This window comes from Pseudophryne corroboree, chromosome 3 (assembly GCF_028390025.1).
Source record: "Pseudophryne corroboree isolate aPseCor3 chromosome 3, aPseCor3.hap2, whole genome shotgun sequence".
Taxonomy (NCBI): domain Eukaryota; kingdom Metazoa; phylum Chordata; class Amphibia; order Anura; family Myobatrachidae; genus Pseudophryne; species Pseudophryne corroboree.
Genome location: NC_086446.1, coordinates 329,181,367 through 329,197,378, shown reverse-complemented (window position 1 = coordinate 329,197,378; position 16,012 = coordinate 329,181,367). Strand labels below are relative to the sequence as shown.

The following is a 16,012-nucleotide window of genomic DNA, read 5'->3' as shown; positions in this document are numbered from 1 at the left end:
ACTTGAGATAGTGCTACTCCGACCTCTAACTGTTCTCTGGACCTTGCCCTTATCAGGAGATCGTCCAAGTAAGGGATAATTAAGACGCCTTTTCTTCGAAGAAGAATCATCATTTCGGCCATTACCTTGGTAAAGACCCGGGGTGCCGTGGACAATCCAAACGGCAGCGTCTGAAACTGATAGTGACAGTTCTGTACCACAAAACTGAGGTACCCTTGGTGAGAAGGGCAAATTCGGACATGGAGGTAAGCATCCTTGATGTCCAGAGACACCATATAGTCCCCTTCTTCCAGGTTCGCTATCACTGCTCTGAGTGACTCCATCTTGAACTTGAACCTTTTTATGTAAGTGTTCAAGGATTTCAGATTTAAAATGGGTCTCACCGAGCCGTCCGGCTTCGGTACCACAAACAGCGTGGAATAATACCCCTTTCCTTGTTGTAGGAGGGGTACCTTGATTATCACCTGCTGGGAATACAGCTTGTGAATGGCTTCCAATACCGCCTCCCTGTCGGGGGGAGACGTTGGTAAAGCAGACTTCAGGAACCGGCGAGGGGGAGACGTCTCGAATTCCAATTTGTACCCCTGAGATACTACCTGCAGGATCCAGGGGTCCACTTGCGAGTGAGCCCACTGCGCGCTGAAATTCTTGAGACGGGCCCCCACCGTGCCTGAGTCCGCTTGTAAGGCCCCAGCGTCATGCTGAGGACTTGGCAGAAGCGGGGGAGGGCTTCTGTTCGTGGGAAGAGGCTGTCTGCTGCAGTCTTTTTCCCCTTCCTCTGCCCCGGGGCAGATATGAGTGGCCTTTTGCCCGCTTGCCCTTATGGGGACGAAAGGACTGAGCCTGAAAAGACGGTATCTTTTTCTGCTGCGAGGTGACTTGGGGTAAAAAGGTGGATTTTCCAGCCGTTGCCGTGGCCACCAGGTCCGATAGACCGACCCCAAATAACTCCTCCCCTTTATACGGCAATACTTCCATATGCCGTTTGGAATCCGCATCCCCTGACCACTGTCGCGTCCATAATCCTCTTCTGGCCGAAATGGACATCGCACTTACTCTTGATGCCAGAGTGCAAATATCCCTCTGTGCATCTCGCATATATAAAAATGCATCCTTTAAATGCTCTATAGTCAATAATATATTGTCCCTGTCCAGGGTATCAATATTTTCAGTCAGGGAATCCGACCAAGCCACCCCAGCACTGCACATCCAGGCTGAGGCGATTGCTGGTCGCAGTATAATACCAGTATGTGTGTATATACTTTTAAGGATATTTTCCAGCTTCCTATCAGCTGGTTCCTTGAGGGCGGCCGTATCAGGGGACGGTAACGCCACTTGTTTTGATAAGCGTGTGAGCGCCTTATCTACGCTAGGGGGTGTTTCCCAACGCGCCCTAACCTCTGGCGGGAAAGGGTATAATGCCAATAACTTTTTAGAAATTAGCAGTTTTTTATCGGGGGAAACCCACGCTTCATCACACACCTCATTTAATTCATCTGATTCGGGAAAAACTACGGGTAGTTTTTTCACACCCCACATAATACCCTTTTTTGTGGTACTTGTAGTATCAGAAATGTTCAAAACCTCCTTCATTGCCGTGATCATGTAACGTGTGGCCCTACTGGAAAATACGTTTGTTTCCTCACCGTCGACACTGGAGTCAGTGTCCGTGTCTGTATCGACCTGAGGTAACGGGCGCTTTAGAGCCCCTGACGGTGTTTGAGACGCCTGTACAGGTATTAACTGATTTGCCGGCTGTCTCATGTCGTCAACAGTCTTTTGTAAAGTGCTGACACTATCACGTAATTCTTTCCATAAGACCATCCAGTCAGGTGTCTACTCCCTAGGGGGTGACATCACTAACACAGGCAATTGCTCCGCCTCCACACCATTTTCCTCCTCATACATGTCGACACAACGTACCGACACACAGCACACACACAGGGAATGCTCTGATAGAGGACAGGACCCCACTAGCCCTTTGGGGAGACAGAGGGAGAGTTTGCCAGCACACACCAGAGCGCTATATATATACAGGGATAACCTTATATAAGTGTTTTTCCCTAATATAGCTGCTGTATATATTTATATGCCAATTTAGTGCCCCCCCTCTCTTGTTTTACCCTGTTTCTGTAGTGCAGGACTGCAGGGGAGAGTCAGGGAGCCTTCCTCCAACGGAGCTGTGAGGAAAAAATGGCGCCAGTGTGCTGAGGAGATAGGCTCCGCCCCTTTTTCGGCAGCCTTTCTCCTGCTTTTTTATGTAAAAATTGGCAGGGGTTAAATACATCCATATAGCCCAGGAGCTATATGTGATGTATTTTTTGCCAAAAAAGGTGTTTTTATTGCGTCTCAGAGCGCCCCCCCCCCCCCCCCAGCGCCCTGCACCCTCAGTGACCGGAGTGTGAAGTGCGCTGAGAGCAATGGCGCACAGCTGCAGTGCTGTGCGCTACCTTATTGAAGACAGGACGTCTTCTGCCACCGATTTTCCGGACCTCTTCCGTCTTCTGGCTCTGTAAGGGGGACGGCGGTGCGGCTCTGGGACCCATCCATGGCTGGGCCTGTGATCGTCCCTCTGCAGCTAATGTCCAGTAGCCTAAGAAGCCCAATCCACTCTGCACGCAGGTGAGTTCGCGTCTTCTCCCCTTAGTCCCTCGGTGCAGTGAGCCTGTTGCCAGCAGGTCTCACTGAAAATAAAAAACCTACTTTAAACTTTTACACTAAGCAGCTCAGGAGAGCCCCTTAGCCTGCACCCGTCTCGTTCGGGCACAAAAATCTAACTGAGGCTTGGAGGAGGGTCATGGGGGGAGGAGCCAGTGCACACCAGGTAGTCCTAAAGCTTTTACTTTTGTGCCCAGTCTCCTGCGGAGCCGCTATTCCCCATGGTCCTTTCGGAGTCCCCAGCATCCACTAGGACGTTAGAGAAAATACAGTATCCTTATCTAGGGTATTTAATCCCTCAGATAAGGTATCCGTCCATGCCGCTACAGCACTACACACCCAGGCCGACGCAATTGCCGGTCTTAGTAAGGTACCTGAATGTGTATAAATGGACTTCAGGGTAACCTCCTGTTTGCGGTCAGCAGCATCTTTGAGGGTAGCCGTATCCTGGGACGGCAGGGATACCTTTTTGGATAAGCGTGTTAAAGCTTTGTCCACCCTAGGGGAGGATTCCCATCGTAGCCTATCCGTTGGCGGGAAAGGATACGCCATAAGAATCCGTTTGGAAATCTGCATTTTCTTATCTGGAGATTCCCAAGCTTTTTCACATAACTCATTCAGTTCGTGTGAGGGGGGAAAAGTTACCTCAGGCTACTTTCCCTTATACATATACACCCTCGTGTCAGGGACAGGTGTTTCCTCTGTGATGTGCAAAACATCCTTTATTGCTATAATCATATATCGAAGGGATTTAGCCAATTTTGGCTGTAACTTTGCATCATCGTAATCGACACTGGAGTCAGAATCCATGTCGGTATCTGTGTCAACAATTTGGGATTGTGGGCGCTTATGAGACCCTGACGGTCCCTGCGACAGAGGGTCAGGCATGGGTTGAGACCCTGACTGTCCCAAAGCATCAGCCTTGTCAAATCTTTTATGCAAGGAATTAACATTATCATTTAAAACCTTACACATATCCATCCAATCAGGGGTCGGCGCCGTCGGCGGACACACCACATTCATTTGCTACCGCTCCTCTCCCACATAGCCTTCCTCATCAGACATGTCGACACAAGCGTACCGACACACCACACACACCCAGGGAATGTCCTTTCTGAAGACAGTTCCCCCACAAGGCCCTTTGGAGAGACAGAGAGAGAGTATGCCAGCACACACCCCAGCGCTATAATATCCCAGGAATAACACAGTAACTTAATGTTAACCCAGTAGCTGCTGTATGTATAGTTTTTGCGCCTAATTATGTGCCCCCCCCTCTCTTTTCAACCCTCTTCTATCTTGTATCAGCAGGGGAAAGTCCGGGGAGCTTCCTCTCAGCGGTGCTGTGGAGAAAAAATGGCGCTGGTGAGTGCTGAGGGAGAAGCCCCGCCCCCTCGACGGCGGGCTTCTGTCCCGCTTATACTGTAATTTTGGCGGGGGCTCATACATATATACAGTGCCCAGCTGTATATATGTGTACTTTTGCCAACATGAGGTCCCAAATGCTGCCCAGGGTGCCCCCCCCCTGCGCCCTGCACCCTTACAGTGACCGGAGTATGTGAGGAGCAATGGCGCACAGCTGCAGTGCTGTGCGTTACCTCTAGTGAAGATCATGAAGTCTTCTGCCGCCTGTGAAGTCTTCTTTTCTTCTCATACTCACCCGGCTTCTATCTTCCGGCTCTGCGAGGGGGACGGCGGCGCGGCTCTGGGACGGACGGCGAGGGTGAGATCCTGCGTACCAATCCCTCTGAAGCTAATGGTGTCCAGTAGCCTAAGAAGCAGGACCTAGCTTCAGAGAGTTGTTGCCAGCAGAGCTCCCTGAAAATAAAAAACCTAACAAAATACTTTCTATCAGTAAACTCAGGAGAGCTCCATGAAAAGCACCCAGCTCCTCTGGGCACAGTATCAAACTGAGGTCTGGAGGAGGGGCATAGAGGGAGGAGCCAGTGCACACCAGGAACTAAATTCTTTCTTAAAGTGCCCATGTCTCCTGCGGAGCCAGTCTATCCCCATGGTCCTTACGGAGTCCCCAGCATCCTCTGGGACGTTAGAGAAAGGAAATTCAACTGTTTGCAATGGACACGGGGATTTAAATCTTTCCGCTCCCCTCCCGCAGTATTCAAATGTTACTGCCGATGGGTGCGATATCAGCATTTCAGCTGGTGAGCTGAAATTCGTGAAAAGTGACCCGTTTGGACGCCCAAACGGGACTTTTCACGATCGCGCCCATGTCGTTAGTCGGGTTTAGCTGCTTTACCCGTCTCTTATGGGTCCGATCAGCACGATAACGGGGGGCCATAGAATATCGCCCTGCAATCTCCTGTCACTTTAGACGGGAGATCGGCGGCAATAAAAGATTTGAATTCCGCCCAATGGGCGGAATTCAACCATTGTATCGCGCCTGATCTCCTGTCTAAAGTGACGGGAGATCGTGGGGTGATATTTAATCTTTTTTAGCGCAGCTCTCACACCCATAGAGGTCAGGTTTTGCAGCGTAAAGCAGCTAAACCCAACCAAAGTGCTGGGCGCTATCACAAAAAGTTCCATTTGGGCCCCCAAACAGGTCACTTTTCGAATATTTCTGCTCGCCACCCACGTGCGGTGTGAGCTGAAATGCAGACACCGGCAGCCATTCAAGCTCAAACGGAGCTACAATCGAATAGCTCCATTTGGGCGACATCTACTGGCTGCCGGCAGCAAAAGAATTGAATTCTGGCCACAGATCCGTTACAGAACAACACAGTCTGCCAGCACTGCAAGTTTTCCCGTGCACTCCATTGTCCGAGTGTATTAACTCCTGTCTAAAGTGGCCGGTAGCTAATTAAATTGTTTGTGTAACCAGCCCCGCACTGGTTGTGATGCCAGCATTCTCGTGCCCTAATGCACGGGAGTAGCTGCGTTAAGCAGCCTCTCTCATGCCAAATGCCGGGCACACTGCAGCTAACCCCAAAGCCCTACTTTATGCTGACCAGGAGAGTGCAATCAGAAATCTGTGACAACTGCAGCCTCACGGTTGGTCGTCCAAAACAAGTCAGATTGATTGTTTGTTTTATATATATATATATATATATTAGTGATGAGCGGATTCGGTTTTACTCGGTTTTACTCGGTTCTCAAAACGGCATCTTATTGGCTCACGGATGTCACGTGTTTTGGATAGCCAATAAGATGCCGTTTTGAGAACCGAGTAAAACCGAACCTCGCTCATCACTAATATATATACATATATATATATATATATATATATATATATATATATATATATATATATATATATATATATATATATATCAATTAGGTCAGAACTCGCATGACTGACCAGACAGGTATCGCTCGGGTGCCCTCCTTGAAGTAGGAAACTCCATGTAAACACGCAGATAGGCGGCACTCACAAGTCTTGCAACCAAGAATGATTCAGACGAACAGCGTCAATGTTCAACGTTTCAGTCTATTGACTTTTTTCAAGAACGAAAAAAGTCTTGAAAAAAGTCAATAGATTGAAACGTTGAACATTGACGCTGTTCGTCTGAATCATTCTTGGTTGCAAGACTTGTGAGTACCGTGTGTGTGTGTGTGTGTGTGTGTGTGTGTGTGTGTGTGTGTGTGTGTGTGTGTGTATTATCTCACATAACTGAATAGCCTCCATAGTGTCCAAAATAACACATTCACAGCTGATTTTCCACTAAAAGTGAAAAATATTAATAAACCCTACAGTAAAACCCCATACACACTAGAAGAGAAAGTTAAAATAAGATTTTACTTACCGATAAATCTATTTCTCGGAGTCCGTAGTGGATGCTGGGGTTCCTGAAAGGACCATGGGGAATAGCGGCTCCGCAGGAGACAGGGCACAAAAAGTAAAGCTTTTCCAGATCAGGTGGTGTGCACTGGCTCCTCCCCCTATGACCCTCCTCCAGACTCCAGTTAGGTACTGTGCCCGGACGAGCGTACACAATAAGGGAGGATTTTGAATCCCGGGTAAGACTCATACCAGCCACACCAATCACACCGTACAACTTGTGATCTAAACCCAGTTAACAGTATGATAACAGCGGAGCCTCTGAAAGATGGCTTCCTTCAACAATAACCCGAATTAGTTAACAATAACTATGTACAATTATTGCAGATAATCCGCACTTGGGATGGGCGCCCAGCATCCACTACGGACTCCGAGAAATAGATTTATCGGTAAGTAAAATCTTATTTTCTCTATCGTCCTAGTGGATGCTGGGGTTCCTGAAAGGACCATGGGGATTATACCAAAGCTCCCAAACGGGCGGGAGAGTGCGGATGACTCTGCAGCACCGAATGAGAGAACTCCAGGTCCTCCTTAGCCAGAGTATCAAATTTGTAAAATTTTACAAACGTGTTCTCCCCTGACCACGTAGCTGCTCGGCAAAGTTGTAATGCCGAGACCCCTCGGGCAGCCGCCCAAGATGAGCCCACCTTCCTTGTGGAGTGGGCCTTTACAGATTTAGGCTGTGGCAGGCCTGCCACAGAATGTGCAAGTTGGATTGTGCTACAGATCCAACGAGCAATCGTCTGCTTAGACGCAGGAGCACCCATCTTGTTGGGTGCATACAATATAAACAACGAGTCAGATTTTCTGACTCCAGCTGTCCTTGCAATATATATTTTTAATGCTCTGACAACGTCCAGTAACTTGGAGTCCTCCAAGTCACTTGTAGCCGCAGGCACTACAATAGGCTGGTTCAGATGAAATGCTGACACCACCTTAGGGAGAAAATGCGGACGAGTCCGCAGTTCTGCCCTGTCCGAATGGAAAATCAGATATGGGCTTTTGTAAGATAAAGCTGCCAGTTCTGACACTCTCCTGGCCGAAGCCAGGGCTAGAAGCATGGTCACTTTCCATGTGAGATATTTCAAATCCACCTTCTTTAGTGGTTCAAACCAATGAGATTTTAGAAAGTCCAAAACCACATTGAGATCCCACGGTGCCACTGGAGGCACCACAGGAGGCTGTATATGTAGCACTCCCTTAACAAAGGTCTGGACTTCAGGGACTGAAGCCAATTCTTTTTGAAAGAAAATCGACAGGGCCGAAATTTGAACCTTAATAGATCCCAATTTGAGACCCATAGACAATCCTGATTGCAGGAAATGTAGGAATCGACCCAGTTGAAATTCCTCCGTCGGAGCACTCCGATCTTCGCACCACGCAACATATTTTCGCCAAATTCGGTGATAATGTTGCACGGTTACTTCCTTCCTTGCTTTAATCAAAGTAGGAATGACTTCTTCCGGCATGCCTTTTTCCTTTAGGATCCGGCGTTCAACCGCCATGCCGTCAAACGCAGCCGCGGTAAGTCTTGAAACAGACAGGGACCCTGCTGAAGCAAGTCCCTCCTTAGAGGTAGAGGCCACGGATCTTCCGTGATCATCTCTTGAAGTTCCGGGTACCAAGTCCTTCTTGGCCAATCCGGAACCACTAGTATCGTCCTTACGCCTCTTTGCCGTATAATTCTCAATACTTTTGGTATGAGAGGCAGAGGAGGAAACACATACACCGACTGGTACACCCAAGGCGTTACCAGCGCGTCCACAGCTATTGCCTGCGGATCTCCTGACCTGGCGCAATACCTGTCCAGTTTTTTGTTGAGGCGAGACGCCATCATGTCCACCATTGGTCTTTCCCAACGGGTTACCAGCAAGTGGAAGACTTCTGGATGAAGTCCCCACTCTCCCGGGTGAAGATCGTGTCTGCTGAGGAAGTCTGCTTCCCAGTTGTCCACTCCCGGGATGAACACTGCTGACAGTGCTATCACATGATTCTCTGCCCAGCGAAGAATCCTTGCAGCTTCTGCCATTGCACTCCTGCTTCTTGTGCCGCCCTGTCTGTTCACATGGGCGACTGCCGTGATGTTGTCCGACTGGATCAACACCGGTTTTCCCTGAAGCAGAGGTTCTGCCTGGCTTAGAGCATTGTATATTGCTCTTAGTTCCAGAATGTTTATGTGAAGAGACGTTTCCAGGCTCGTCCATACTCCCTGGAAGTTTCTTCCTTGTGTGACTGCTCCCCAGCCTCTCAGGCTGGCGTCCGTGGTCACCAGGATCCAATCCTGTATGCCGAATCTGCGGCCCTCCAATAGATGAGCACTCTGCAACCACCACAGAAGAGACACCCTTGTCCTTGGAGACAGGGTTATCCGCAGGTGCATCTGAAGATGCGACCCTGACCATTTGTCCAACAGATCCCTTTGGAAAATTCTTGCGTGGAATCTGCCGAATGGAATTGCTTCGTAAGAAGCCACCATTTTTCCCAGGACTCTTGTGCATTGATGTACAGACACCTTTCCTGGTTTTAGGAGGTTCCTGACAAGCTCGGATAACTCCTTGGCTTTTTCCTCCGGGAGAAAAACCTTTTTCTGAACCGTGTCCAGAATCATCCCTAGGAACAGCAGACGAGTTGTCGGCATTAACTGGGATTTTGGAATATTCAGAATCCACCCGTGCTGTTTTAGCACTTCTTGCGACAGTGCTAATCCCATCTCTAGCTGTTCTCTGGACCTTGCCCTTATTAGGAGATCGTCCAAGTATGGGATAATTAATATGCCTTTTCTTCGAAGAAGAATCATCATCTCGGCCATTACCTTTGTAAAGACCCGAGGTGCCGTGGACAATCCGAACGGCAGCGTCTGAAACTGATAGTGACAGTTTTGTACAACGAACCTGAGGTACCCCTGGTGTGAGGGGTAAATTGGAACGTGGAGATACGCATCCTTGATGTCCAAGGATACCATAAAGTCCCCCTCTTCCAGGTTCGCTATCACTGCTCTGAGTGACTCCATCTTGAACTTGAACTTCTTTATGTACAGGTTCAAGGACTTCAGATTTAGAATAGGCCTTACCGAGCCATCCGGCTTCGGTACCACAAAAAGAGTGGAATAATACCCCTTCCCTTGTTGTAGAAGAGGTACCTTGACTATCACCTGCTGAGAGTACAGCTTGTGAATGGCTTCCAAAACCGTCTCCCTTTCGGAGGGGGACGTTGGTAAAGCAGACTTCAGGAAACGGCGAGGTGGATCTGTCTCTAATTCCAACCTGTACCCCTGAGATATTATCTGCAGGATCCAGGGATCTACCTGCGAGTGAGCCCACTGCGCGCTGTAATTTTTGAGACGACCACCCACCGTCCCCGAGTCCGCTTGAGAAGCCCCAGCGTCATGCTGAGGCTTTTGTAGAAGCCGGGGAAGGCTTCTGTTCCTGGGAAGGAGCTGCCTGTTGCTGTCTCTTCCCTCGACCTCTGCCTCGTGGCAGATATGAATAGCCCTTTGCTCTCTTATTTTTAAAGGAACGAAAGGGCTGCGGTTGAAAAGTCGGTGCCTTTTTCTGTTGGGGAGTGACTTGAGGTAGAAAGGTGGATTTCCCGGCTGTAGCCGTGGCCACCAAATCTGATAGACCGACTCCAAATAACTCCTCCCCTTTATACGGCAAAACTTCCATATGTCGTTTTGAATCCGCATCGCCTGTCCACTGTCGCGTCCATAAAGCTCTTCTGGCCGAAATGGACATAGCACTTACCCGTGATGCCAGTGTGCAGATATCCCTCTGTGCATCACGCATATAAAGAAATGCATCCTTTATTTGTTCTAACGACAGTAAAATATTGTCCCTGTCCAGGGTATCAATATTTTCAATCAGGGACTCTGACCAAACTACCCCAGCACTGCACATCCAGGCAGTCGCTATAGCTGGTCGTAGTATAACACCTGCATGTGTGTATATACTTTTTTGGATATTTTCCATCCTCCTATCTGATGGATCTTTAAGTGCGGCCGTCTCAGGAGAGGGTAACGCCACTTGTTTAGATAAGCGTGTTAGCGCCTTGTCCACCCTAGGAGGTGTTTCCCAGCGCTCCCTAACCTCTGGCGGGAAAGGGTATAATGCCAATAATTTCTTTGAAATTATCAGCTTTTTATCAGGGGCAACCCACGCTTCATTACACACGTCATTTAATTCTTCTGATTCAGGAAAAACTATAGGTAGTTTTTTCACACCCCACATAATACCCTGTTTAGTGGTACCTGTAGTATCAGCTAAATGTAACGCCTCCTTCATTGCCAAAATCATATAACGTGTGGCCCTACTGGAAAATACGGTTGATTCGTCACCGTCACCACTGGAGTCAGTGCCTGTGTCTGGGTCTGTGTCGACCGACTGAGGCAAAGGGCGTTTCACAGCCCCTGACGGTGTTTGAGTCGCCTGGACAGGCACTAATTGATTGTCCGGCCGTCTCATGTCGTCAAACGACTGCTTTAGCGTGTTGACACTATCCCGTAGTTCCATAAATAAAGGCATCCATTCTGGTGTCGACTCCCTAGGGGGTGACATCCTCATATTTGGCAATTGCTCCGCCTCCACACCAATATCGTCCTCATACATGTCGACACACACGTACCGACACACAGCAGACACACAGGGAATGCTCCTAACGAAGACAGGACCCACTAGCCCTTTGGGGAGACAGAGGGAGAGTTTGCCAGCACACACCAAAAGCGCTATATATAACAGGGATAGCCTTATAATAAGTGCTCCCTTATAGCTGCTTTATATATATCAAAATATCGCCATAAATTTGCCCCCCCTCTCTGTTTTACCCTGTTTCTGTAGTGCAGTGCAGGGGAGAGACCTGGGAGCCGTCCTGACCAGCGGAGCTGTGAGAGGAAATGGCGCCGTGTGCTGAGGAGATAGGCCCCGCCCCTTTTCCGGCGGGCTCGTCTCCCGCTATTTAGTGAATCCAGGCAGGGGTTAAATATCTCCATATAGTCTCTGGGGGCTATATGTGAGGTATTTTTAGCCTTTATATAGGTTACATTTGCCTCCCAGGGCGCCCCCCCCCAGCGCCCTGCACCCTCAGTGACTGCGTGTGAAGTGTGCTGAGAGGAAAATGGCGCACAGCTGCAGTGCTGTGCGCTACCTTTAGAAGACTGCAGGAGTCTTCAGCCGCCGATTCTGGACCTCTTCTGACTTCAGCATCTGCAAGGGGGCCGGCGGCGCGGCTCCGGTGACCATCCAGGCTGTACCTGTGATCGTCCCTCTGGAGCTGATGTCCAGTAGCCAAGAAGCCAATCCATCCTGCACGCAGGTGAGTTCACTTCTTCTCCCCTCAGTCCCTCGTTGCAGTGATCCTGTTGCCAGCAGGACTCACTGTAAAATAAAAAACCTAAGCTAAACTTTTTCTAAGCAGCTCTTTAGGAGAGCCACCTAGATTGCACCCTTCTCGGCCGGGCACAAAAATCTAACTGGAGTCTGGAGGAGGGTCATAGGGGGAGGAGCCAGTGCACACCACCTGATCTGGAAAAGCTTTACTTTTTGTGCCCTGTCTCCTGCGGAGCCGCTATTCCCCATGGTCCTTTCAGGAACCCCAGCATCCACTAGGACGATAGAGAAAGATATCGCTCAGAGGGGCCATTCTGAGCGATATATTTTACTATCTCGTCTAGTGTGTACACTCAATATCGTTAACGACCCAATCCCTCGTCTGAACAATCCAGCCAAGGGACTACATCGTTAACGAGGGCCATGCTGCAGCGCTCCTCCCACAGTCACTCCCTTCACGCCGGCATCGGCAAGCATGTATGCACTTACCGATGCCGACACCCTGCCACAGCCAATATCGCCGGGTACACACATCAGCTAGTGAACAGACACACCAGCTTTAAGAACAGTGCACACTATATTACTTTTGCTGATCCAATGGATACATTCTCTCTGCATTCACCTGAATAATTAACAAGCATACAACTTTTAAACAATTCTGTATCAAACTCGGGCATAGGCGTACCTTTATTTAAGGTTGATCGGAAACCATTTCAGTGTACGCTGTATCAGACTACTGTGTGCTCTTTATACAGGATTTAGAATAGAACATGCTGGGACTTGCAGGACCCATATATGACCTACCTCTGCTACACAAGACGTGTAACCAGTCATCGATACCGGTAAGAGACTCACCTGTCTGAGAGCTCCAGCACCTCATGCACGTTACCCGTGCACACCCGGATCTGACCGGTGTACATATACTGAATGACAGCCTCAACTGTCTCCAGGTCTGGCCCGGGCTCTGAGCTCCATTTCATTTCCACACGACCGGACCTGGACTCCTCGAACTGGCCGGACAGCAGCGGAGCGAAGTAATCAGTGGTGGCCGCCAGCACGGAGCGATGAGCCGGGAACTCCCTTCCTGCACCGCCGAATACCAGCGTCATGTCACAGAACAAGCCCTGCTTCCGCTGTTCGTTCTGCCGCCAGGCAAGCTCAGTGCAGTGGCTCTCGGACAGGAAGACCTCGGCCTCCTCGTCTTCCAGAGCCCCGTCGCGCTGCTCCGAATCATCCTGTGACGTGTGCTGGGAAGTCGACGTGGACGCCATGGCCACAGGCGTCGCCATGTCTATCTGTACAAGACGGGATAGCCAACAGGTGTTTTCACCCGGTCATTACAGGGAGACTGGCCGATGCTCCGTATACCTCTATCATTCAGCATTCCCACGGGAAACAACGTCACCTCGTTTACGTACAAACTGACAACTGCAGAGTTCTGCCGTTCTAGAGGCCAAACTGCAACTTATATGTGTGCTCCTCAGATATGTCTCCACTTCTTATGTACGGTTATCGGACTTGGAGACGCCATCTACATGGAGACCAAAGTAGCATTAAATATGCGGAACCAGATACAATAATCTGGTTCCGCATATGAGACTCGTAGGAGACAATTCCGTTAACGCTATGGGTCCTGAGTCTCAAAGAATGTGGTCACGATTCTGGCCACCTACAGAAAATGGTGGCCTACCTGTGTGCGCCTCTGCTGTGGGTGTGTGCTAGGGGCGGACTGGGTGTTTTGTTCATATGTTTGTAAATCCAGTCATCAGGACACAGAGACATGTGAGCAGGGCCGGTTCTTAGCTTTGTGGTGCCCCGGGCAAAACATAGGGGCGTGGCTTCAAATGGGGGCGTGGTCACGACGCTGAAAGAAAAAATGAAATTAAAAAAAAGTATACTTACCATCCCCGTTCCTGATCCAGACCGCTGCAGACCCCCTCCGCCGGCGGCGCCGCTCTTCTCCTCTCCTCTCTTCTCTTCGATCTATGGGAGAGACGTTATTACGTCTCTCCCATAGAACAGCATAGACACTAGAGGTCAATTATGACCCCTAGTGTCTGTGCCACTATGCTGTGCGGTGCGCGATGACGTCATCGCGCATCGCACAGCAAAGGTCCTCTACATGAAGGGAAACTAGACCGTAGCGTCTAGTTTCCCTTCATGGAGAGGACCTTTGCTGTGCGGTGCGCGCGCACCGCACAACTAAGGTCTTCTCAATGAAGGGAAACTAGACGCTACGCGTCTGGTTCCCTTCAAAGCGGGGGGGCACAGCAGGGCACTGCGGGGGGCACAGTGGCGGATCTTGCCCTGGTGCGGCGCCCTCCGGAGGGCGCCGGCGCCCTCCGGAAGGCGGCGCCCCGGGCAAAAGTACCGCTTGCCCGTGGCAAGAACCGCCACTGCATGTTAGTGATGAGCGGGTTCGGTTCCTCGGAATGCGAACCCCCCGAACTTCAGCCTTTTTACACGGATCCGAGGCAGACTCGGATCTTCCCGCCTTGCTCGGCTAACCCGAGCGCGCCCGAACGTCATCATCCCGCTGTCGGATTCTCGCGAGACTCGGATTCTATATAAGGAGCCGCGCGTCGCCGCCATTTTCACACGTGCATTGAGATTCATAGGGAGAGGACGTGGCTGGCGTCCTCTCCATTTAGATTAGAAGAGAGAGAGTGAGAGTGAGACACTTGATTTACTGGAGCTTAGGAGTACTCAGAGAGTGCAGAGTTTACTAGTGACTGACCAGTGACCACCAGTGCAGTTTTTTTATTATATTATTATTTAATATAATCCGTTCTCTGCCTGAAAAAAAACGATACACAGTGACACAGTAACAGTATACCATATCTGTGCTCAGCCTCAGTGTGCTGCATCATCTATGTATATCTGACTGTGCTGAGTGCTCACACAGCTTAATTGTGGGGGAGACTGGGGAGCAGTAGCAGGAGTACATATTATTTAACAGTGCACACTTTTGCTGCCAGAGTGCCACTGCCAGTGTGACTGACCAGTGACCACTGTCTGACCACCAGTATATTGTGATTGTCTGCCTGAAAAAGTTAAACACTCGTCGTGTGGTGTTTTTATTCTATAAACGCATTCTGCTGACAGTGTCCAGCAGGTCCGTCATTAATTATATAATATATACCTGTCCGGCTGCAGTAGTGATATATATATATTTTTTATATCATTATCATCCAGTCTATATTAGCAGCAGACGCAGTACGGTAGTCCACGGCTGTAGCTACCTCTGTGTCGGCAGTCGCTCGTCCATCCATAATTGTATACCACCTACCTGTGGTGTTTTTGTTTTTTTCTATCTTCTTGATACTACTAGTAGCTTACTTTAGAAGTCTGCAGTGCTGCTGACAGTGTCCAGCAGGTCCGTCATTATATAATATATACCTGTCCGGCTGCAGTAGTGATATATATATATATATATATTTTATATCATTATCATCCAGTCTATATTAGCAGCAGACGCAGTACGGTAGTCCACGGCTGTAGCTACCTCTGTGTCGGCAGTCGCTCGTCCATCCATAATTGTATACCACCTACCTGTGGTGTTTTGTTTTTTTTTCTATCTTCTTGATACTACTAGTAGCTTACTTTAGGAGTCTGCAGTGCTGCTGACAGTGTCCAGCAGGTCCGTCATTATATAATATATACCTGTCCGGCTGCAGTAGTGATATATATATATATTTTTTATATCATTATCATCCAGTCTATATTAGCAGCAGACGCAGTACGGTAGTCCACGGCTGTAGCTACCTCTGTGTCGGCAGTCGCTCGTCCATCCATAATTGTATACCACCTACCTGTGGTGTTTTTTTTTTTTCTATCTTCTTGATACTACTAGTAGCTTACTTTAGGAGTCTGCAGTGCTGCTGACAGTGTCCAGCAGGTCCGTCATTATATAATATATACCTGTCCGGCTGCAGTAGTGATATATATATATTTTTTATATCATTATCATCCAGTCTATATTAGCAGCAGACGCAGTACGGTAGTCCACGGCTGTAGCTACCTCTGTGTCGGCAGTCGCTCGTCCATCCATAATTGTATACCACCTACCTGTGGTGTTTTTTTTCTTTCTATCTTCTTGATACTACTAGTAGCTTACTTTAGGAGTCTGCAGTGCTGCTGACAGTGTCCAGCAGGTCCGTCATTATATAATATATACCTGTCCGGCTGCAGTAGTGATATATATATATATTTTTTATATCATTATCATCCAGTCTAT

The 16,012-nt window shown here is 49.0% G+C and overlaps 1 protein-coding gene across 2 annotated transcripts in view; it reads right to left on the bottom strand.

Moving 5' to 3' along the window:
- KLHL11 (kelch like family member 11) overlaps positions 1-13,290 on the bottom strand; it is a 133,370-nt gene extending 120,080 nt beyond the window's left edge. The window contains exon 1 of one of the 2 annotated variants that reach the window (XM_063959567.1): positions 12,631-13,290. In XM_063959567.1, the coding sequence (XP_063815637.1) occupies positions 12,631-13,064 (434 nt within the window). In that variant the 5' untranslated portion in view covers positions 13,065-13,290. The remainder of the gene's footprint in view (positions 1-12,630) is intronic. The other variant, XM_063959566.1, reaches the window with a different exon arrangement.
- Positions 13,291-16,012: the final 2,722 nt, after the last annotated feature.